Source organism: Anopheles cruzii, chromosome 3 (genome assembly GCF_943734635.1).
Source record: "Anopheles cruzii chromosome 3, idAnoCruzAS_RS32_06, whole genome shotgun sequence".
Taxonomy (NCBI): domain Eukaryota; kingdom Metazoa; phylum Arthropoda; class Insecta; order Diptera; family Culicidae; genus Anopheles; species Anopheles cruzii.
The window spans coordinates 21,737,160-21,761,378 of NC_069145.1; the positions used below are offsets into that span (position 1 = coordinate 21,737,160).

At 45.3% G+C, this 24,219-nt stretch overlaps 3 protein-coding genes across 4 annotated transcripts; 1 reads left to right on the plus strand and 2 right to left on the minus strand.

Moving 5' to 3' along the window:
- Positions 1–776: 776 nt before the first annotated feature.
- On the minus strand, positions 777–8,741 carry LOC128275748 (mitogen-activated protein kinase kinase kinase 4). Its single transcript, XM_053014358.1, is given in 8 exon segments — positions 777–1,276; positions 1,350–1,529; positions 1,631–1,737; positions 1,806–2,094; positions 2,157–4,368; positions 4,453–6,039; positions 6,622–6,831; positions 8,626–8,741. Coding segments are annotated over 8 exon segments (4,797 nt in total). The 3' UTR covers positions 777–1,180.
- Positions 8,742–9,847: 1,106 nt separating this feature from the next.
- Positions 9,848–16,925, plus strand: LOC128270049 (homeobox protein rough-like). Its single transcript, XM_053007451.1, has 4 exons — positions 9,848–9,993; positions 10,468–10,547; positions 16,295–16,529; positions 16,598–16,925. The coding sequence occupies exons 1-4, from the start codon at positions 9,848–9,850 to the stop codon at positions 16,923–16,925; spliced, it is 789 nt and encodes a 262-aa protein (XP_052863411.1).
- Positions 16,926–18,590: 1,665 nt separating this feature from the next.
- On the minus strand, positions 18,591–24,062 carry LOC128275093 (heterogeneous nuclear ribonucleoprotein 87F-like). Of its 2 annotated transcripts, none has more exons than XM_053013481.1 (5): positions 23,830–24,062; positions 22,484–22,958; positions 21,795–22,292; positions 21,576–21,730; positions 18,591–20,592 (listed from the first exon to the last, which is right to left on the minus strand). In XM_053013481.1, exons 1-4 carry the CDS (start codon positions 23,887–23,889, stop codon positions 21,663–21,665), a joined length of 1,101 nt encoding a protein of 366 aa, XP_052869441.1. In that variant the 5' UTR covers positions 23,890–24,062; the 3' UTR covers positions 18,591–20,592; positions 21,576–21,662. The 2 variants fall into 2 exon arrangements, with proteins under 2 accessions (XP_052869441.1, XP_052869440.1); XM_053013480.1 differs by having other exon boundaries at positions 21,286–21,730.
- Between the last annotated feature and the right edge of the window lie 157 nt (positions 24,063–24,219).

A 24,219-nucleotide genomic window follows, 5' to 3' on the forward strand; every position in this document is an offset into this window, starting at 1 on the left:
CACAAGTCACATTCTTGAGAAAGTATTGCATAAGCGTAAGCCCACGATCAAGCTCATAATCCCAACGGTGGCCGGGAACGAGCATGGGGAGGCGTAAGCAATCACAAAAAGACACCGCGCGTAGGTTGCAGATAGCGAATTGTTACTAGAAAACCGGTAAAGGGCTATCGAGACGTTTATCAGTCGTACCACTCGCCGAAACCCAACGAGTATTGCTTTTGATAGCAAAAGTAACATGTTACTGTTTATCGAATGTATATTCTATGTATTGCTACGTAGCAATTGTTTCGTTTTGTTTTTGGTAAATCAGCGCCACTAGTCGCAAGGCAGCATAGCTGAAACCAAACATCTACTAAGACAAATAACTGGTTAATCAATATTACTGTTAGTGATTGCTTTACACAACATAGAGTAGAAGCGAAAGGCTTCACAAAACTTATTATCATAGTGCTTTGAGCCACCATCGAGCCTATCGAACAAAGCTTGTGTACGGCGTCGTGGTGCTATCTGGCATCTACGCGCTTGGAATACGTTGTAGCTCAACATATCACCGGTTTGGAGACCGCTGCCGGCTGCAAACAACCGAAATCGGTACAAGGTACGTGTATAACTTAGTGAAACCGAATAAAACAACCATAGACGTTTGAATTATCCCCAAATTAGGGTTCAAAGAGTTTCGCTCTTGCTGGAAAGAATCTGTTTTCGGATTTTTTCTTATACACTGCCACATTATGTTTAGTTTACATAATACACCGGTGTATTTTTAATACAACACAACACATTTGTCGCTGCAGTCATACATAGAACGAATACGAGTACGAGGTAAGAGCACGTACACTAGGCGTGCGTGCGTGTTACAGTAAGTATTTAGTGTACAGGGCATAATCGATTTTCTTTAAGAAACCCGTTTACCGATAAGCTGTTTTGCACTCATCATCAATGGCGCCCTTATAGATGCGTGACTACTACAGCTACTTGCGGACTCGATGGTGGAGAGGTATCGATGCTGTGGAACGTTAATAACAATCACGCTTGGCGCATACTTTCAATGTGCCTCTTTATCGTCTGGTAAAATACATTATTCTCTAAACACTGTCCAACTTGTAAACATTAAGCACTGGCCATTTACTCCTAGTCGAATCGCCCTCGTGGGGAGTTTATAGGGTGTCCTTTGGCCCTTCTACATTTTAGTGTCGGAGGAGGAAGTAGACCTAAGATTTCGACGGAATGTCCCAAGCAACTTTTTGTTCATGGCATCCGTGTCAACGTAGGTGATCTGGAAGCATTCAAAAATCTCATATCACAATCCAATCCCTTTTTTGTGCTGAAATTCATCCTCGCAATCGTACCTTGCAAAAACAATGCTGCAACAGTTCGTCGGCTTTCTGCCTATCCTTCGGATCATGTTGCAGGCAAATGTTGACGAAATCATTGCCTTCTTCGGAAAGGTTCGAGGGAATCTCCGGCGATTCACCCATACCCACTTTGAACATAATCTGGAAGTTCGAATCAAACTGATGCCAAGGCCGCTGCGAAAGAATAATATTGATTTAAGATTAGTAACAAAGCATTCTCAATGCAAGCATGGCCGGGCAGAGGAAAAGGAATGAATTTGAGTTTCAATACTTACCTTTCCTGAGCACATTTCTATCACGACACAGCCAACAGACCAGATGTCGGCCGCACGCCCATGACCCTCGGTGTTAGTTCTGGTAAACACCTCCGGTGCCATGTAGGCTGTAAATCAAACGAAACAACATTGATGACCGGTGCGTGTTAAAAGTCTCTGAATTAGCGCGCCTTACCCTGGGTTCCAACGTATCCTTTCAGCTCACCAACCATTGTGGTGTGGGCCTGTATCTGAACGGCTGATCCAAAATCGCCTAGCTTCAGGCAGTTTCCGTCTTTGTGAAGGAATATGTTGGCGGTCTTGATGTCACGGTGCACAACCCCATTACGATGCAGCTCGGCCACAGCTGACAGTAGTTGATTGGTGTAGCGCCGAGCTTGCGGTTCCGGAAGTCCTCCGTTCAGTTCGACCAAACTCTCCAGTGTACCCTCCGGACACAGTTCCATGAAGATCAACAACTCTTCCTGTCGGTATTCAAATTGTACCTTAGTATTGTTAAGTTTCAATACGAGAATAATTCACCTACCCGATGCACCTCCACGCCGTAATACTTAACCAGGTGCTTGTGGTTGATGCCTTCGAAAATTTTCAACTCTTCCGCCACCTTACGGATGGCCGCCGTTTCGCCCGGTTGGATAGCGATCTCCTTCATCGCCATTAGCTCACCGGTCGAATTGTTGACCGCAGTGTACACCTTGCCAAACCGCCCCTGGCCTATCTTGATGCCACGGTGCCAACTAAAATTGACGCTTCTGGCACGGTTCAACGTTTTGCTGTGGTAGTTCATCTCCTTCACGTTGCCGATCAGGTTGCGTTCGCGCAGCCAATCGTCCAGCTCGCAGTCTAGCTGATTGACTGCATCGCGCACGCGTAGCTGCCGTAATGGGCGTGTTCCGTGCACGCAACTTTCACCACCCAACGATGCCGTCGGGGAGGCCGATGTCGAAGCAGAACTTGGCACACGAAGCTTCACATCGTTGCCACTGTCATAGGACGTTTGCTTACGGAACATCACATCGGTGGGTTCAATACTGGGACTGCTCGAACGCAGTGTCACACCATCCTCACGCAGGCTCATCTGGTTGTGGAACGTTTTCGCCGGGAGGTTGATCGTGGGAATCGAAGCACGACCGGTAGTGGCGACCGTTGGCGAAGGTGACGATTTGCGCGATCGTGGCGATTTGCGAATGCGCTCCGGTTCCCGTACGTTGCCGATTACGTGCGAAATACAGGCATCCATCTTGAGTTTCAAATCATTGAATTCCTCGTTCGTTAGGTGGCTGGTACAAAGTGGATCACAAGCTGCAATCAGGAACTCTAGGCCCTGATTGGCCCACCGAGGTCGCAGGCCGCGCCCTCGTTCGCACCATTCCATCACAAAGTTCATCCACAGCTTCGCGAACTGAATGATTGCCTTCGCGAGCATCAGCTCGGACTCGGTGTCGCGGCAATTGTCCAGCTTCGTCTCGTACAACCGGGCCACGTCTTTGTGGTACTCAAAGCCAAATTTGTAACCCTGGTGCAGAATCTCTCGCACGCGTGTCAAAGCCCCTACCCGATCGGGCTCGTCAAATTCCTCCATGTTCGTGTGTGAGCAAAGTAACTGCAGTTCCTCGATCACGGCCGACAACTTGTTGCGCAGCAGCAGCGCATTCCGTTTTAAGATTTGCAAACTTTCCGCCACCTCCGAACACACCGGACTGTTGCTCATCACCACCAACGACAGTGGACATCGAGGCCGTCCGCGTAGCACTACCCCGTCCAGCTCATCCTCGCCGTTCGAGCCACCGCCAAGACCGCTTTCGCCATCGCAATCGTCCTCGCAGTGATCGCGATGAAAGTCCGCGTGCTCGAGCTCACGAAACAGTGTCTTTGCAAAGGCCATCGTTTTGAGCGTTTTCTCGCGAGAACACGTAAACATTTGCTGTGTTTCGCGGCAGATGGCAAAGAACTGCCACTTCTTATCGGCCGTCGATATCTCGATACGCTGGCTGCGCTCTATCAATTCCTTCAACTGGCGCATCATTTCGCTGCCGGTGCGCTCGAGAATGCGTTCCACGATGCTGCAGTAACGCTTGGCCGCTGGGCCATGCTGACGAGGGATCATCGGACAGATGAGCTTCGTGAAGCGCCACTCCTCATCTAGGGCTGCCTTCTGGTGGCTCTCGGGCACCGTGTACAAGATCCACTGTTCGGCCATGTCGAGATAGAGTTCGAAAATTTTTCTCACCGTCCCATCAAACAGTTCCATTTCGTGCATATACTTGTCCAGTTCCTGTTCCCGATCGTACAGGGCCGTGTTGACGTGCTTCTGAAAGCGCTCCCGGTGTATCATCGCCAGTGTCAGCCCCTCCTTTAGCTCCTTGATGTGTTGCTCGAGACTTAGCGGGTTCGGTTGCTTGGGACTCGTCTCGAGCCGCATCTTTAGAAACTCGTGTATCACCTCCAGCGGAATTAGCGAGAGAAAAAGGAACGCAGACACGTACGACGGAAGGTTGAGCTCCTTTGCTTCGGCACTCCACGCGCCGTAGCGCCGAAGTTCAAGTTCTTGTTCGCGCTCCAGAGGCGGCTCGATACATGGTACGTCCGCCTCGTCGAACAAACTATCATCGTCTTGTAACTTTGCCGGGTTTTCCAGTGTTAACTGTGCCTTCCGTAACACCACATTATGCAGCCGATGAAGAAATGTTAAAGATTTGCCCAGTCCGCGAGTCTTTAGTACATTTTCAATGTATTTCCTAAAACGAATCGATAGAAAGAGTGCATAGAAAATTATTTAAATTTCCATCAGCACATAAAAGGCCAAACGCTCGTTAGCTTACCGGTATAAAGCGTTTCCCATGTTTTGCGCGGACTGTGAAGCCATTTCCGTCAGTGTTTGGACGTTGTAGAAGTTGAAGCTGTTCATGTACCGCCCGTACTCCGTATCACCGGGAAATGATGCATGCCGTTTGTAGGATAGATCGGAGAAGTCGGTTTCGTCACTGTTGACACTTTCCGTTGCACTACCATCACCACCACTGCTGCACCCGTTGTCCATAAACTGCACTCGCTTCGACGAGTTGCTCGCCGACTCCAGACCAGATGAACCGCCATTGGAACCGCCCTCCTCGTGTACCGATGACGACGACGAACTTTCTGGGTTCTGTTCCATAATTGGCCACTTGATGGAAGATTCCTTCCTCAGCGGTCCTTGCAGCCGTGCCAACAGTTTGCCGAGGATGAGCAGCGTCATACGATGCTGTCGGGTCATGTTGTACCACAAACACATTGCCTTGACACGATTGACGAATCGCTCACACTGGTACATCGGGAACGCGAGGCCCATCGCACGGGACGACGGGAAAAGGCACTCTTTCGATTCAAGGCGCATTAGTAGGTCCTCCACCTGGCGCAACGCGGCCGTCTGCATGTCGAGGCAATCTTTGCAGTACATCGAAAGGCATCCGAAGCAAAATACATCCGAATTCACGTTGCCAGCGGAAGATGCAGTGGTAGCGCCAGACGAACCGAAGCCACTATCGGTGGCCATGCTGATTTCGCTAGTCCTCCGCGATAGCTTACGTTGAAAGCGAAAGTTCATAATCTCATCCAACAGATCGCCGATTTCCTGGCGCGCCTGACACAATAGCCGATCCTGCTGCTCGATCGACCGATCCGCGTGCCAAGCCTGCAGCTCGAGCCAGATCAGATCATTCACTTGGGTCTGCCAGAGGCGCTCCTCGTTGGATGGGATTCCCGAGCGAGCCGCTCGTTCCTTATCGACGCTGCCCAGCTTTATCAGATCCGAAAACGTTTCGTGAAATTGTATCCGATTCTGGGGAATCGCATCAACGGTTCGTGCACCAGCAGCCGCGCCAAATGCCACGGCAGCCCCGCACACCGTCGCTTGCTGACTAGCGAAGATGATATCGCGATACGCAGCGGCCGGCGGAGCGGATATACGGCATCCGACCGGGCGCGATGCGACACTCATGAACCGGTTGCACGATTCGATCAGCGTTGGTGGCGCCTGGACACCGCTAGCTAAGCCCGACAACGGCATACTTTCGGCACGCTCTTCCGTCATATACATCGTCGTCGGTTGACCCGATACTTGGTTGACTGCCGTGGGCGCCACTGCCGCTGGTACAGCTAACTGGGAGTTGATAACAGAAGGTGCGTACTGCGGGGCGGCACCATAGTTCCCGGACGTGCGCATCGGCAGAATGGTTGCGGCGGCCGACATTTTCATGTCACGCTCCGAATCCCGGAGCAGCTGCGTCGAACGTTTGTCGCTGCGTACCTTATCCTCGCCGTTAGCTGGTTCCATTATCATCTGATTCAGTATCGCACAGTCGACGGTATTTCGGCGGTCAGCGCGTGGTCGCGCCAATCGCCCTCCCGTACGCATCTTAACCGTTCCTTCCCTGCGCAAAGCAAAAAGAGGGCGAAAGTTTTATTGCTGCATTCAACTCTAAATGATAGTCCGGAAATTATCAAACGATCAAACGATCTTTTTTCCCGTGTCTATTGCTCAATGCTAAATTAGTCACTGGCATGGAAAGGGAAACAAAATAGCGATGGCCAAGCTCCAGCCAACCAGTGTCTTGCTTAGATTAAGGGGAAGCTCATCGGTAAACGAAGCCGGTTGATAAAGGCAAAAGTTTGCGAACGTTTGCTTGTAACACCAACACCAACATCGGTGTGATTAAAGTAACGATAAGAAGCGCAAAAAAGTTGATCTAACCCTTGATCAAACAAAATGCAATTTCGGTTTCATCTGGGACCCGCCACGAAACAGCAATACTTGCTGGTGTGTGTGTGTGCCAAAAAGGCCCAAAAACTTCAAATCACGCCGCGTGAAGCAACCACCCGCGACGGTGATGATTTGGCAACACTGGACAGGGCGCAATCTCAATCTTTGTCGCTGGCTTCTTTCCTCCAGCCGTGGCCGTTCTACAACACGTGGGGAGCCCCGTTTCCAGCTCGGTCGCAGGGATAATACTTACATCCTTTGCTTGCTGCTCCGGTATTTATTCTTTATGCGTGTCCGAGGTGGGGTACTCCCATACTGGTCGGCCCACTGATTGAGCACCTCGTCGATGGACGATGCGCGAAGGGTTTCTTCCAGCTCCTGCGATTCGGTGGAGTCCGTAAAAACGTCGTCACGAAACTGTAGCGCTGCGGTCTCGTTGGTGTTGTTGCTGCTGCTGTTCTTGCTAAACGAAGGGCAAGAGAATGACCTTTTGATTTATGGGACGGTTCGTGTTGGCACTAAAGCTTCAAATGGCCAACGCCACACTTCCGCTTCGAGCGACAAAAAATTAAAAACTCCTAAGAAAGCTGATGGCCCCTCATCGATCCGAACTGAACTGTTTCGCCACTCTCGAGCACGGTCATTCAAAATGCCGACCGAGACACTCTTATCTTATCATCAGAGCACGGCGTCGTAATTCCCACACCGCCGGCCGCGGCCCAACCCCCCGCAACCCGTTCGCCGGACCTTACCTAACGATCAATTGTATTTTGCGAACATCGGGGGTGGTAAAAAATATTTCACGCACTTCAACGGGTCAGCAGCGATAGCCGCCAACATCGGTTCACGCTGTTCGTGTGGTCCAAAGCACCCAGCAAGGGCGCAAGGAATTCCCTTGCGTTTCTCCGCGATGAATAATGTCCATTGCTTTAACGGATTAAAAAGAGATCCGTGTGTTTTTCGAAAGCCAAACACTTTTTCTGCTCTTCCGCACGCTTTATGATGGGCCCTTATCACACTGTACACACACTACGGGCTCGTGGTCGGACCGTTGCCGTTACCGGCGTCGTATGACGTTGAGGTAATCCGATCACAGGCCCCTTTTCCGAAGCAACGCATCACATTCACGTTGTTGTCGAAGGTTCTGACGCCCATTTCAGATGGAAAGTGAGCCCCTAAGCGGCGTCAAAGAGCCGCCAAGCATGTGATGTGGAACGTGTCGCGCATATTTAATGGTCGTACTACTGCGCCACCGGTTGACGAATAGTTGTGGCAACCTAGTTTGATTGCGTCCCCTGCCAACAGACCAAAAAAAACAAGAGAATCTCTACCAACCGCCATTGAATGGGGTTCGCATGCCAACACGTGTCCATCGTGTCACTTTATCGGCTGTTCACGCGGAAACGAGTTCCAGCACAAAAAGCTAGTGTGTGCTCATCCCGGGTTCTTATCATTAATTACACAATATAGACTCCAATCCCGACGACCGTCGGTTGCGGTGTGAGGTAGATGGGCTTGCGCACGAACTGATATCGAATCCACGGGGGCCATCGCACCTGCGAGGAGGTGGCTTGGAAATCAGAACTCGCCTAATGCTGCCGTCTTGAAGTGGTCGGAACGGATTGCGCCCATCGCTGGCACTGACCTTTTTCTGCGTTTCACTAGCACACGATACGATCACGATCACGGGCACGATCCCCGATGAGGCACTATCATACGGCTGTGATTGAACACAGATTCGCAAATGGCGAGGCGACAATGTGACGCCCGTTTTCCGACCCGATCGGAATTTGCTAATTGGCGGGGTAAATAACATCGATCGACAGAGTCACCTGCAGACCGCGCCGCTGCCGCCCTACTGCTACCGATGGCACTTTGATGAGGTTTGCTGACGAGTACATTTTTTGTTTCATTGTGTGAAATGGAACGCATTGCCGTTACAAAGTCCAACGGCGAACCGGTGACGATCCGTCGAAACGGTCGAATTGCCGACTCATTATGCTAACCGTGGCACAAAACCGAATTCCAAGGGATGGGAGAGGAGCGTTACGCGTTTTCCCCTTCTATTGCGTTCCATCACGCACATTTACCACCGAAACAGCCGAGCCCGGTTTCATGTCCATTCACCGCGGGTCGCTACTCCTCACTCGGGTGTTTGTTTAGCAATTATCTCTGTCAATTGAATCGGTGAGCCGGTTCCGTATGTTTGCTTTTTTCGGCGTCCGACAGCAATTCGATGTTCACCAGGCCAGCCCACCCTCGGCTGCATACTCACCCAGAGCTCGTCCCGCCACCGTCGCTGCCATCGTTGTCCTCGTCCGAGCTGAAGTTGATATCAATTCCGACGCGCCGCTTCCAGTCCGCGTCCGCCATCGTGCGACGGAGCTACTACTACTACTCACGGCTACTAGCTACTTCTTCACGCGAGTCGTCCGTTGCGCGGTCCGTGCCGTCGCATGCTTGTGGCTTCCTCCGCCGCAACAACGACGCACGCACGGTTAACTTGGCGTCCTGGCCGGGCGAGAAAATATGTTGGGTATCAAAATGCTATGAAAAGAAGCATACATTCCTAAGCAAATCACACACCACACATCAAAACGCACCGGACCGAGACCGAAACAAAATTACTCAGAAATCAACTTACTATTTTCTCGGGCCAAAACACGGAATGTAAACAAGTTTGACATTTCGCTCTTCGGGATTTTCGTAACTTGTCAGGTTCGAAAATTCAAAGTCAGGTTTGTAACCGCGTTCGAGATTTTCGTTCACGGCGAGATGGCGAAAAGCGTGCTGTCAGTTGTGCTGTGGGTGAATCAAATTGAAGCGCAATTTTCAAAACTGTTTTCCGTTAAGATGCGCATTCGTGAACAAAGTTTATTGATATTGAACAAGAACGCTCTGTGTAGCGAATAAATAAGCTGTTGTGTGGTGTAGGTCTACTATGCGTACTACTTTGTGGTGATCTACTGTGTTACTATGCTTACACTATCCCAACGGGCTGAGAATAAAATAAATAAAAGACTTTACTTTAAGCATGCCACATGTCTTTTGGATGAAATGTGAAAAAGCTAAACAAGTACAAGAAAAAGAAACCATTTGATAATCCAAACCAATTCGAAAATCACTTTAAATTGTCTCAATATGTTACGTGATTTACATCCCGAGCTTTCGCTGGACGGCGCATGTGCGCAAAAATCGTTGATTCAGGTTCCATCATACCGTGAAGGATCCTGATTGGTCAGGACGGGCACCAATGGCAGCATTTGTTTATTAAATCTTAAGTTACACTTTGCCACCGGAAGCCATTAAATCTCCATGCACCGCACGGAAGCGGTGCATTCTGTTACGCCGGGACGAACGAGCATAAATTTGGCCATCCATCCTTGAGCAACTATCAGTCTCGATTTGCTTTTGGTCCTGTTTACACCGAAAACCCGCCGGGACGCCGTGAGAATTACATATTGCGATTGTTTCGGGGTATGCTTTCCGAAAATGGACCCAACTCGACGGTCGAGTTTCCGGTATCGTACCATGGTGACCTCCAACCCGGATCACCTGCGATCGCCGTTACGGCAAGCGAGCGTATAAGTAAACCACTGTCTCCGCGAAAGTTTTTCGAGCGTCTGTACGGTCACCTAGAAAATGACCATTCCATGAAAAACCCCCCTAGTGATAGAGAACCGCGTCATTCCAGCAGCCCATACATAGGAAATAGAGTTAGTGCACCTCGTTCTCCACCACCGGTGGCGGACCCAACTCATTCTAGTGATTCCAACCGATCAGTATCAGTGCATAGTTCTATTGTTTCCAGTCCGCGCTCCTCTTCACCGCCCGTGGACATTGAAGAGGATTCTTCGCAGGGTGCCAGTGTTTTCCCGCGCTATTACGATCGCAACCAAGTGCTCAACAGGCCCCACCAGTACCACTCGCACTACAATGTGCCTTCTACTGATGGGCAACACAGCTATGGTGGAGTTGTCGCTAGTTCTCCTCCGTGTAGTGTTTTATCAGTGCCATCAGGACCACCGGCACCACCGACACATGGACACTTACAACAGCAACCTGTACCTGTACCTTCGTTCTTCCCTACCACCGCCAGCTATGGAGGAGCGTCGTTCAGGCCGTTCTTTGGTGTGGCTCCAGACGGCACCCAACTGCCGGCGGGATTGTCTGCGTTTCGTGAGTTTTCATTTTGGCACCAGCTAGTCTGTAAAAACTTTTTACGGGAAACATTGGTTAACCGCAATGTGATGTTCACAAAATAGCGAAAAATGACTTAACTGGCGATCATGTGAGTGAACATTTTTGTTGCTGCGCTTTAAAAACGACAAATTAAACAATCGACATTTGAATGGCTGAACTGTGCCCGCCGCTCATAATAATCGTAATGATCGTAACTATGCACATTTTCAAAGCAACCTAAAAGAATTTAAAGCAAGCCTTACCATAAACATGGTGATATGTCTATTTAGTTTTTATAATTCAAGTGTTGTAATATTTTATATAGAATAACATATTTTTACAATTCCTAAACTTTTATATTAAACCGTTAAACGTCTCAATACCCTCGATATGGACTTCATAAGTTTCTAGGGACTCACTGTGGTACTTTCGTGCTGCCCTCGGATCTGGTTTTTGTCACCGACCGCATCGCATTTCATTCGACCATCGTTTAATCCCTGTTAGTAATGGATAAGTTTACCCTTTCTCTGCTCCTTCCTCGATGGATAATCTGTTTTACCACAAAAAATTACAGAATACCACCATTAGGGGTCCACATATTGCGCCGTCCTTGAGTATCCATATGAGGGACAGATATTGAGCTTCCCAGACCATATGGTGTTTAATGCAATTTGCAAAATATGCAGTAATTTTTATGGCTTATTAAGAGATTACACAAAACGGACTCAGCGACCCCTTTTGCGGAACATCGGTTTCCGAGTGCCACAGCTTGACGCGAACCTCTGCGTTCTGTAAGGTGAACTTCTTAGGGCGAAGAAGTCAATGAGCCTTGGGGCAGAACGTACTTCAGGTGAACGACAAACCGTAAAGGACGACCGAGGAAACCTTACATCGCTGTCGCATACGGAATGCCGAACATCCTCTTGGGCGACGCTTGTGGGTGTGCATCTGTTCGGTTAGCGATTTCATTACGGGGGCTGAGAACAAATCAAAGCTTCCGGCAGTATCGAATTACTTAAAACTGATTTTACCGCAATCACACCGACACTGTGAACTTGAAGGCAACCTTAAACTTCCCATTTACCGACCCTGTGCCGGAAGGTGTTGTTCTTGGCGAACGATATCGGAAATGATCGAAAGCAGAGAACGAACGTTGTTTTACGAACCATTTTTTACTTACTCAACGAACAGGCTTGCCGAACTGATCGAGTACAGTTCCCAATAAATTGAGCCTACCGGCAGTCCATTTTAGTCACAATAACTATCAACGCATTCATTTAAAGTTATTTTGCACTTTAACGGTTCATTAATTTTCCATTAATCAACAATAACACAATGTTTTGTTTGTGACTATTGATACAATTGTTTAACGCCAACATTTTGAACTAATTATTCTCAAAACTTCAACAATCCAGAATGTCTGCACAAGAACTAAGCAGCTTATTGAAGGTGTTTCGGATTTTGACTTCAAAGGTCGCCGATGGTTCTAAAGTAATCTTCATTGGGCGATCATTGATTCCGAATTTTTAAATCGACCCTGAATTTTAATGTTGAAATGGTGATGAAATTTAAAAAAAGCCGTGCACTTGTATCTCCATCGAAATCCTGTGCAGCTTATGTTCCAAAGCGCACTGTCCGCAATAGGATAATGGTAAAGCTATGCTCAAAGAAATGCTATTGGTAATCATCATAAGCAAGGACATTATGCAGTGGAATGATGAATTCAAAAAATGCCAAAGCATTTGTTCTATGCTTACAAAATGTGTTCAAGTTGAATACAAATTAAGTACAAAGAATGTGTAAAAACGAATGGTTTAACAGTTTTCCTTTGCCACATGAAGATATTTCGCAATATAGAATTAAAAGAAGGAAACTGATAAAACGGTTTCATAATACTAGGTAAACTTTATTTACAATACTAAATATTTTGACTCCAAAGGCTTCCTAAACGATATAAACCACCATTAATATTTATTTCAACCCTAAAACAACATGCTCCGTCAATGCACTTTGATTGAAAAAACGTAAATATTTTTCAAATTCTTTAATTTACCATTTTTACCCAGATTGCTTGCGTGATCTTCTTTCCACTTTGTTTCACGAGAAACCTATGCGTTATGCTATTAACAATTATCGAAACAATTATCATATTGCCGAGGCCGACTTGTGGTTTTCATCATTTGAGACATTTTGAGCATGAACCTTCCTTCATCTCTTTACCGAAGAACTGCGTTTTGGACCGTGACAGGACAGACTAATCTTGTAACGAATAGGCACGTGGCGCGTGAAAGCAAGTGTGGACACAAATCACCCGGGCGTTCAAATCCTACTCGCGTAAAGATTTTCACGCTACTCACAGATCACTGTTGGTTGTTGACTCCTCCTACAAATCGGTGCCGGCCATGTTTTCGGTAATAATGTTTATTTGGTTGCATAACAGCATCCCGTTTCAGGTGCCGGGGGTTCGCTTAACGATTTTGCAGTCGAATGACGAAACAAGCACCGCTCCCCTGGGCCACGAGGACAGGAGATGCGTGTTTTGGGAAGCTTTTCCGCTTTAACACCCCTAACTCGGCCGGAACGGGTCGGACGCCAACGGAAGGAAAAAGTTAGTTTTTTTCCGCCGTTTTTCCTAGCGCACGGAGAGCAGATTATCTCCTTTCTCTCCCTCTCTTTCCCTCTCTCTGTTTCTCTCTTGTTTCGCTCAAACAAATAGCGCGCGACAACAATAAACGAGCTTCTACCGCAGACGGGCGACAATCGGTCAAATCGGATGGTTCGCAGGAAAACCGTGTTTCTGAATCGTTGGAATTGAACAATGGTTCTGGAGTGCCGCATGCGACAACACCCAGCGTCGCTCCTCACCGTTCCTTTAGTCAACCGTTTTTCCAACGGGATTTTCCACTTGTTTTCCGACCGGTGCACTGGCTGCCCACGTGTTCCCTACCCACGCCGTACATAGGGATTCGGTTGTCCTGGCGACACAAGCGAACGGCCGTGATTGTGGAATTATCATCATATTTTGGCTCGAGTCGGCGAGATGGGTGTGAAAAATCTGCCGGCAAAAACAGATGATAATTTTTACGCTTTGCTGAGCCTGAATCGAAACGACCGATGATTGTTATTGCCGGGGGGTGGTTCGCGATGCTGAACAGAAAACGATGATCAGTGAGGGAACGGGATAGTCACTGTCCGTCGCATCCTGACGGAAGCTGAAACAGTTCCGACCGAGATTAGTGCACTAACTAGGGTAGAATCGGGAAGCTTTGAAGCGTGTTATTGACATCAATAACTCTATCAGGCTAATTGGAGGCAATATTAGACTAACATTTCTGTTATTATAGTTTGGAAAATTTTAAATTAACCTATTCTATTATAATTATTTAATTCCTTTCTTTGATGATTTGGGTTTTCCGAGTTCGAATACTGTTAGATTAAACTAGATACTTCAACCTCAACCTAAGAGAATAATAAGTGGCTAAAATACACTCATTTACAAGCCATGTTCCCTTGTTTCTTGATTTATTGACCAAACAGTGATAGAGTGTACTTATCTATCCACAAACTTTCAACTGATTCATTCTTTTTTTACACCATTACCACAAACAAAATCAAACATACAACAAGCCTAATGTACGTAGGAGGTAACAATTAAATGTTGTGCATCCAGACGGATTCAGTTCGTTTCTCCCGGACCTTGAAATTAGTTACCAACTGCATCCCCCTTGCAACAATGAAATTTACACTTCATTTACCTTCAATCGTGAATCTTGGTCTGATAGAAAACAATTTCCCAGTGGCGTAAGATGCTGAATGAAAAGATCCCGATTGTTTACCATAGGGCATAACAGCTCTGCGATTCTTGCCCTTGTTTTCGACGCTATTCATACCTTAGATTTCAAGACGTTCCACAGCTTCAATTACAATTTGCTTCCAAGCAGAAAGGATTCGCTTCGTACGCTTTTGCACGGCTCAATCATCTCAATCCCCGTAGAAGACTATTTATCCTTTGGTTTGCAACAAAATTTAAGTCGGTAAAAAATGCGGAAACTAAGGTACGAACGAACCCAAGTCCATAGTAATAAGCAACCAACTACCGGCAACGGTGATGAGTTTGTACCAACGCAACCGACCAACGCAACCGACCAACGCAACCGTGATTCGCTACATTCCGGTGCTGCAATACAATTCCAATAAAATTCACATTTTACTATCACTACAATTCTCCCACGATCATTTTGATAATCGTCATGGTACAGAAACGAGTAGCAGAAGTAGCCGCACCCTTATTGCGGCGATTATCGCTTCTTCACCGCACGTAATCTTTTACGGTGAAAATATCGTTCCAGGATTCTTGCACAAGATGCGAACGGGAATTACGCCAGATAATAGAGCCCCACCGTTTCCATTCATCCTAGCATTATCTACATCATCTTCATCATCATTATACCGTTATTATTGGCATCATGATTCGGATGCCTAACGCAACACTGTTCAGTGCTCGCAATAACTGTCGTGGCCAACAAGAAAAGGTCTGACCAGTGGGCATTTTGCGCAACGAAGTTTTTCTGTGTAGTAAAAATGGATTCTAGTGGACTGAGTTATTTCACTTCCTAAATTAGAATTCCGTAGAAAAAACGATCGATTAATGTGGGACCAAAAATAAAGAATTCAATATTGAACATTAACAAAATAAAGAAATTAATATTCAAACCGCAAATGAGTTTTTTTGCTTGCTTATTTATTTTGATACCTTGGACCATTTGTACAAAAAAAGGTAAAGTTTGAATTAAACAAAAACGAATACTTTACTTTGAAAGGATAATTTTTGAACTGCTCAAGGTAAAGTCGACCTGGACTGAACAACACCTTCTTAATTCTACCATTTTAAAGCCCAGACCTAAAAACTAACCCCTCCATGCAATTGCAGTGGCAACATGCATAAGGGATGTGAGGATAAAGGGAACTCCATTTTTGATTCTTCTTGCCACACCATGTGTAACGTAGGAATGTTCTAGGAACAACCTAATATCCTAAAGCCAACCTACAAGGTGCAATTCAAAAATTCCAGGACTTTTATAATTTCCCATCTTCTAGTAGCGCCATCTCTTTGAAATTTGTATCGGTTGTTTGTCTATCCATTAGTAATGTTCTGTCAAATTTTTATGACATTTGGATGTATACAAGCTGAGATATCGCGCCAAATGTGACAGTACATTTATTGTGTCGGTCGAAAAATGAGCATTGAACAAAGAGCCAATATTAAGTTTTGTGTTAAACTTGGTAAAACTTTTACCGAAACTCATCAAATGATGAAACATGTTTATGGTGATGATTGTCTATCTCGTAGCCGTCTTCACGAGTGGTTTAAACGTTTTCAAGAGGGACGGGAGGACTTGGAAGACGACGAACGGTCGGGGCGGCCAAGAGATATTGTGAACGAAGAAAACACGGAAATTGTGCGTGAATTCATCAAAAAAGAGCCGAAATCATCGCTTAAATACATGGAATCAGAATTGGGAATATCTGCAGCATCGATTTTTCGTATTTTGACAGAAAATTTGGGCTACCGAAAGGTTTGTGCTCGATTTGTTCCGCACACATTGAAACAAACTTGTAGGAACAACCTAATATCCTAAAGCCAACCTACGTGTAATGAAGACCCGATATTCTTTAAGATTAGTTTTAACAATTTCTTTAATCAATTAGTTTTACTAACAAGTACTTTATTGCCGTTTTTGCAGTGGCCAGACGTCGAAAGAAGGAAGGACGACCGCGGCGTCAGCGCACGACGTTCAGCAGCGAGCAAACGTTAAGGCTTGAGGTTGAGTTTCACCGGAACGAGTACATCTCGCGCGGTCGGCGGTTGGAGCTGGCCGAAGTGCTGAAGCTATCCGAGACACAAATTAAGATATGGTTCCAGAATCGCCGGGCAAAGGACAAACGCATTGAAAAGGCTCAAATCGATCAACATTGTAGGTAAGATGGAATCTACCCATATACCGGTCATTGGTTGATAACTTTAACGATAAAATTCATCTGTGTAGAGCTTTCGCCGCTGTAAATGGGTTGCTTACACCGTTCAGTCCGCAATATCCGGCATTAATGGCGACGCATCAACAAACACACCAACATCATATCCACCTGCACAATCAACCGCAGCATGCGCATCTACAGCAGCAACTGCATCCTTCTCCCCTCGTAGGGATGCCCTCGGCTACCGTGGAAAGTAGTGCTTCGGCTACCAACAAAGCTACATGCAGCGCCCCGGATGTTTCACCGAAACGACATGAAGAAAACGACATCGGTTTCAACAGGCAAATACACAGAGCTACCGAAGAAATAGTGTCTCATCAGCGAACAGTTTTGCAATGACAAACCGAACTCAATCTTTCATTGACATAAAGAAAACAATGTCAAACTAATAGATAATAAATACAACAATAAAATAATGTTTATGTATTGGAAAACAGTTTTACTACACACTTTAATGCAATGCAAGGAGAATTTTTCGACAAGGATCAACTAATCAGTGACCCAGCGGATGGTGCGCATACCTGAAATCACGTGTCAAAAGGAAAATCTTCGGATGTTAGATGTATAGACTCCATAATGAATAGAAAATTGACAAATTGGTATTTTGTTATTTCAAAACGTTTTATTTGAAACTTCTCATTCATCATATCACTATAATATTTTTCGATACTGTTAGTCAACATTAGTTTAATGATGTGGAATTAAACTGCCAGTACTAAGATGGTGTTGTTATTGGGAAAACCTGAGGAAGGATACGGTGGCATAAACTTACCATTACGCTCCAATCACCCAAAGGACGGAGCATAGTGTCTTCAGGCAACGAAACACCTTTGAATTCCTAATTTACGAAAAAACCGAATAATTATTCTACTTACAATTTCCAAGCAGCGGCTTCTGTGCGGTAGATCGTGAGTACCTAGATGCTGGATCATGTATACATTTAATCATATTCATATGAAAGATTCGAAAAATCCTTTGAAACTTGCCCCCCAATACAACAAAAAGTGAACTAAACATAGGTTTAAATGATGAAACATAAGCTAGAAAGAGATTAATTGTCAACACAAAAACTAATACCACAATTTTGACTTACTAACTAACTATTGCACCCAAATTGCGGTAGCTTATTAAGATTTGCATCTCATTTGACAAGGGTTTAACATCTGAAGAGTTTGTTAACCAAAGTGAAGCAATCAGCAGTGTTAGCCCGCCGCTGGCCCAATGATGATGCTTCTTTGTTTGTAGAATCATGGAAGTAAAACAGTGACTCAAAGGAAATAGTATAACACGGCAAGAGTAGACAAGTCAAAATAATTCTACTAGCATCTACTATTAGCATCCACACATTATCATCTTTCATGACCACAGCGCACTCATTCATTCATGCCTCCAGTCTAAAAATGCTCTCGAGAAAATGCCGTCGTATCCTGTGAAAACTTGTGTTGAAATGGTTAACCAATTGGAGGAAGCCAGAACCTACCGAACTCGCCAAACCGATCGTCACTACACCTGCACTAAGGGCCTGGGAGCACAGTGAGTCTCTCTGTTCCCTTCAATGGTTACACTCTTACAAACCTTCAACCAACGTTGCAGCAGCGAATGCGGAAAATATCTAAACGGAAAACTCTCCCGTTCCTTCTAATGAAGCCACTACACACCAAAAACGCTATACCACCGGCGAAGCACAGTTCTTGACTACATTATGGACCTCCTTGCATTCTTCCTTTTTGTACTTTGATAACTCATGGGGGTCCCCTTCCGCAGTCTGTCATCGTGTAATGCTGTGTCTTCTTTTCTCAAAGTCGTCCGTCTTCTTTTTTCTCCTTTCACTGCGAACCGATCCTGCTTCTCTGTAGGAGTTCTGATTATTCTGCGGTCGAAACTATTGAGAAAACCAACAATCTGAAGCTCGACAAAAATCGACGAATATTAGAGGAATACAATATTATACATAAAATGAAACTGCTCGCTCTTTGTCTGATTTATTGATCTTTATACTGTGACTTGAATTACTGTCTTCTTTATTTTCGTATTATCGTACTGCCGACATAGCTCCAATAAATTCTACTGTTTAATTAGTGAACCGTTAGAGAGGAGTGGTTTTCATTTTTGATTTAGGTAAAATAATATTCATCAATAAAAAAAGAAAACTCTAACGATTCTCTCTGACAGTGTTATTATTGTACGGTAAACAAAACAATTACTATTTTCAAAAAATGTTCTTTTCTTGAATTTCCACAGTGTGAAGAGGTCCACGTACAAAATTTCAGAACGCTAGTACCACAAAACAACACATAATAACTGAAAACTGAGACGAGTTTGCAAGTGCATTATTTGTTTCATTGATACCCTTAGACGCTCACATTCTTACACTCCACAAGTCAAAATACAAAAGAAAAGTAATTCGTCTACGTCACAATTGCCACTATCAGTAGTAGTAGATGAAATGAAACACATTTGGAAACTTACAAAAACACATATCTATATACATTCCAAAAAAATGAGAATTTGAAGACCGACTGTCTGTACAGCCCTACTCGTCCGTTCCTGACATCTTTTCTTCTAAATTAATAAAGCCTGATCCTGCAATATTTTGTCCTGAACTATGTAACTGAATGTTTGTAATATTTATTTTCTGCTACAAACAAATTGCTACTTAAAACACTTTGCATTTGCACACTGTGTTATCAGCTATCAGAGTTTTGCTATCGGTTTGACGAAAAGAAAGGTGAGAAAATAAGTTTTGATGCCTAACTTCCTCGGGTGTTACTGCGGTAGATTAAGCCGTACCCCATTGCTTCGGGAGTATGGTTTTACTGGCGAATCGAAAGTTTTGCCTCGTCTCATCTCACACTGATCTACACACTTGTGCTCACGTGCCGTGAGCACGTAGTTTGGGTACTATTTTTTTGCTTTGGGTAATGATAATTATAAAAACTTGTCCTAGATCCTATGGAAATTGTAATGTGTAATTAGAAATGTTTTCAGGTCTCTTGCACACACTACTCGCTAGTTTTCCCCTTATCCACTCAGTATTACCCAATAAGTATAGCATTATTACTTGCTAATTGTTTCTCAGTTTGACCGCAAACGTGCAAGGAGGAGATGGGTAGTCCTTCTGTAGCGGTTTACAAGTAACAGACGGATTGATAAGTTCTCTTTTTCTTTCTTTCTCTTCGCTCACGTTCTCTACCTCTCTATCGTTCATGATTTTAAAAGTCAATGTTTTTTTCAGATACAAAACCGATTTGGACCGTGCTTAGATAATCCAGGAATCTATTGAGGGGTTGTCAACAATATAAAGCATTCTAATACAAAGCTAACGGAAGGGATGGGAACGAAACCCGTAATGGTTATACACCGAGGTGAGGCTACATTCCTTTGCCGCCGAACGAAGCATTGCAAGTCAGGCAACTTACTACTTTCAACATGTACTATCAGTATCGGCAACATTCTCAAATGCATGTTTCCTATCATTGAAAAGACAAAAATTATTCGCTGAAAGATCTTTTTTTCCTTCCACTGTCACGCTCGGTTGGTTTTACGGTTGTGTGGTGAATTTTTGTTAAGACCTCTTCGGCACCTTCTGACCTTGTCGTGAGATGAAAACCGTTCAAACTGAAGAGGGAGTAGTAGTGGGTGAAGCTGTAGTAGGCGCTGCTGCTGCTGGTTTATGATCTGTCTAGGAATCGCATTCTTGTTACTTGTGCACGAGACACTCTTTCCATGCACTATGCATGATTCCTCGCAAGACAAGTTCCTTCTGCCTCCGTGCCACTTGCGCACGATGACACGCGCCTGCAATCCTTGTGCCTGTTGTTCTCTGTGCTGCTGCGGTCTACCACGAATGACTGTTTCCTTCCTTCACTGTCTCCCGAATGCCCTTCGCAATGAATCTTCTTCTGTCACTGCCATCATTACTGACAATCCTGCGGTTTCCTCAGTTACTGTGTTTAGTTTTGCAATGTTACGTTTTAGCTATCATTTTCTAAAACCTTTATTGTACCTAATAAGAATGAAGAGAAACACAGATGGATTGCATTAGATTGGTGAACCACGATCAATAAATCAATCGGAGAAGAAAGCTACCTAAATGTCGTAGATTTGCTAAAAAAAAACAACAGAATCTGACACAATGTGTGTGTGTTCAAATGTAGGTGTGTGTAATATCGAATAGAAGTAGGGGAGAATGGGACAAAATAAATCTTACAAAACGATCAGGACATACCACAACAAAATGTAGAATCATTCATAAACGCCTATAACGCATTGGCGCCAAACGGTGCAACAGCATATCGGACAGAAAATACATCTCGCTACACTGTGGACCACCCACTTCCACCTGGAAAGCAACCGATCGACCGAACGAAAGATACCGTAATTTCGATTGATGAACCATTCCGAAAAAGATCGTTTACCTTCGTTAGTACCAAAGAGGAAAACGAATTCTCATTTGGTTTAAAAACCCGACCCATCCCGCATTCCCAACGATCATATAATTAAATAATCCAACACAATCACTGGTGGCACACTCGTAATCGCGTGGATGGTGGGTGTGAACTTGAGATGAACAAAGTAATAATAATCGCACAATGGGTACAGCAAGAGATACACGGCTAAAATTGTAAACCAAAATGGAGCCGTATGGGGAAATATTCACACAGGAAGCGAAAAATACGGTAATGTTTAATATAGTTACCTGCCGGGATGTCGGGCTGTCGATGGAGAGTAGAACAAACGAGTGGATGGCGGTGGTTTGGTGGTGGTTGGTGTAAGGCATTTCGTTAAGGACACGAACGGTAGTGGTGGGCGAATAACAATGGTCGTAGCGGAGAACAACAAACACAGGATGGTGTGAGTGTGGAACACGATCGATCGTTTGATATGTGTCCACGCAACAAGTAGCAAAAAGGTGGTAAGAGCAATTTTAGTTTCAAAAATGAGTACAACACACTCTAGTTGTGAAGGTAGAGAGAACGTATTCCTTACTTTCAATCTCTTTTGATCCGATTGATCTCCTTATTATAATCATCATCATCATCATCATCATCATTCATCTTCTTCCTCTTCCACTTATCAATATGTACGGTTACTTCCGTACTTCCCGTTGCCACTGTAACCGCTGCCACCCGCACCTTGATTGCCTGGAAACGCAAGTTAAACGGTTAGCCTTCGACTAGTACGTGCCATAATAGCTACCGTCGGTACCGTAGGGCGCCGCTCGCTGATTAAAATTGCCACCAGCACGGACGGGACCAGCGTTGTATCCTTGTTGATAGTTATTCCCAAATTCGTTTCCTCCCCATCCCCCACCACCACTGCTGTTCCCTCCCCAGTTTCCACTATTGTTGCCCCAACCGCCCTGGCCCTGTGAGCCACATCCATTGTCCCATGGATTGCCACCGCCGTTGTTCCATTGGTTGCCGCCATTATTGAAGCCGCCATTGTTGAAACCGCCACCACTATTGAACCCACCACTGTTCCATTCGCTTGCCCCGCCACCTCGCTGGTTGCCCCAACCGCCACCACCACCGCCTCGCTGGTTGTTCCACCCACCACCACCACTTCCGCGCTGGTTGCCCCAGGCACCACCGCCACCGCCGCCACCACCGCGGCCCATATCGTTCTTGTACCGATCCATGTCCTGCTTTGGTAGAGCCTTCTTCACATCTAGCAACTTATTCTGGATCGTGTGACTTTTTTGCACTGCGAAAGATAAAACAAGATCATCGAATCATCGACTCATGACATCATAACAAAACAGATAGGAAACGATTACAGAGGAGAATCCCAATGAGCCAAAGAACAATCCGGAGCTGAGTAGCGTACACAAGCAAACTAATCAAATCCAAACAGAAGTCGAATTTATAAAAACCAATGCTCACATAGGTACTTACGGATTATTTTATCAACCGGATCGTAGTCGTCAAACTCTACGAACCCGAACCCACGCTTCTTGCCATTATCTTTATCCGTGACAATGCAGGCCGAGATGACGTTGCCGTACTTAGAAAAGTATTCTCGAAGATGCTCCTCATCGAAATCGTCCCGAAGACCGCCTACGAAGAGCTTCTTAACCGACGATCCAGCCTCCGGTCGGTTAATGTCCTGCCGGGGTACTGCGCGCTTGGGTTCCACAACACGCCCATCGATTTTGTGCGGACGGTTGGCTTGGGCATCGTCGATCATGTACGACTTCGAGTAGGTAATAAAACCGAAACCGCGGCTACGTTTCGTTTTCGGGTCCTTCATGACGACTACATCGACTACCTTCCCCCATTTTTCAAAGTACGCTTTCAGCGTATCGTCAGTAGTACGGTAATCAAGTCCACCAATGAATAGCTTCCGAAGGTGTTCCGGTTCTCGGATTTCCTAAAACAGAAAAGAAAGTAGATTGACACGTTAGCTCATCATAAAACAAACAAATCGAAGATCGAAGCTATTTTTGAACACTCTTATCATATGACACGTATCAAAAAAACCCACGAATTCACGCGTTCACGACATTGCCGAATACATTTCATGCGCACCTTGAAAAAGCATCTTTCCAGGGCGAAAAATGATAATTCAGCTCGCCCGCTCAGTTATCACTTCTCGGAACATTGAACCTGCGTAGAAGCAAGGCTTGGTCCCGTACAAATATGGTCTCTGCGTTGTATGGCTTCATCTTATCACATAAAAAGTATGGCTTCAAAGCAGTGTAACAGGATATTTGTAATTATATTCAACTGCGCATTAACGTTGGAGTGCACTTCAGCCTACCGTGATGAATGCATTGAAGGGTTAGGAGACGTAGTATTGAAAAAAAGAAGGATACAAAACAAACCATTCATTTATATCAAGTCAGAGTAATAAATAATGCATCTTTTGTCTTTTCATTTCTAAAATGTATAACGACATGCTCCGAAAACCAGAATACCGGCTTCGCTGTATTTGCTCAGTCAGCCAAATTTTCTTCGCCTCTTTCAGTGAGAAAGAGAAAACTTCGCTGTTAATCGCAAGGAAAGAGACAACCATAGACCTGCCGCCGCTTGAGAGCGTTATTTTCACTAAATTCAACATGGCGTCTAACGCACTTTGTAAATTGCAGAGAAGCATTTATTTCAACAAGCGCACGCCAAGTATTAGAGTATTTATTACAAAATTTCATCTATTTAATGGTTTGTGAAACATTCTAACAAGTGACGGATCTTTTTGTTCCAATATAGTTAACAACCAAGCAGTCGTTTTGCCTGCTACTTACATCATCGTCATTGCGACCATTCTGGTGATCGCCATTTTGAGGGTCCTGTTTGTCGCTCATGCTTGCTGGTAGATAATCAATTTTGTACCACCAAACACGCACTAATCACACCAACAATGGCACCGTATCGTTAATAAGCGTACAAGTCACAAAATGATGTGCAGAAAACACTCCACAAATCGATGCTGCTTTCCCAATATCCTGGCAAATGAACGCACTCACGCACTTTACAACCACACGCTTGGAGCGACAGAATAAAATGACGAGTTTCGAATGACGGCTTCCTTTTCAATATCTTCGCCCTGCACGGGCGAAAATCGCTAGCCGGCTTCGGGCGAAATGTCAGTTACAGAGCTCGCTCTATCTACTTCACCCACGGGTTATCGGTCA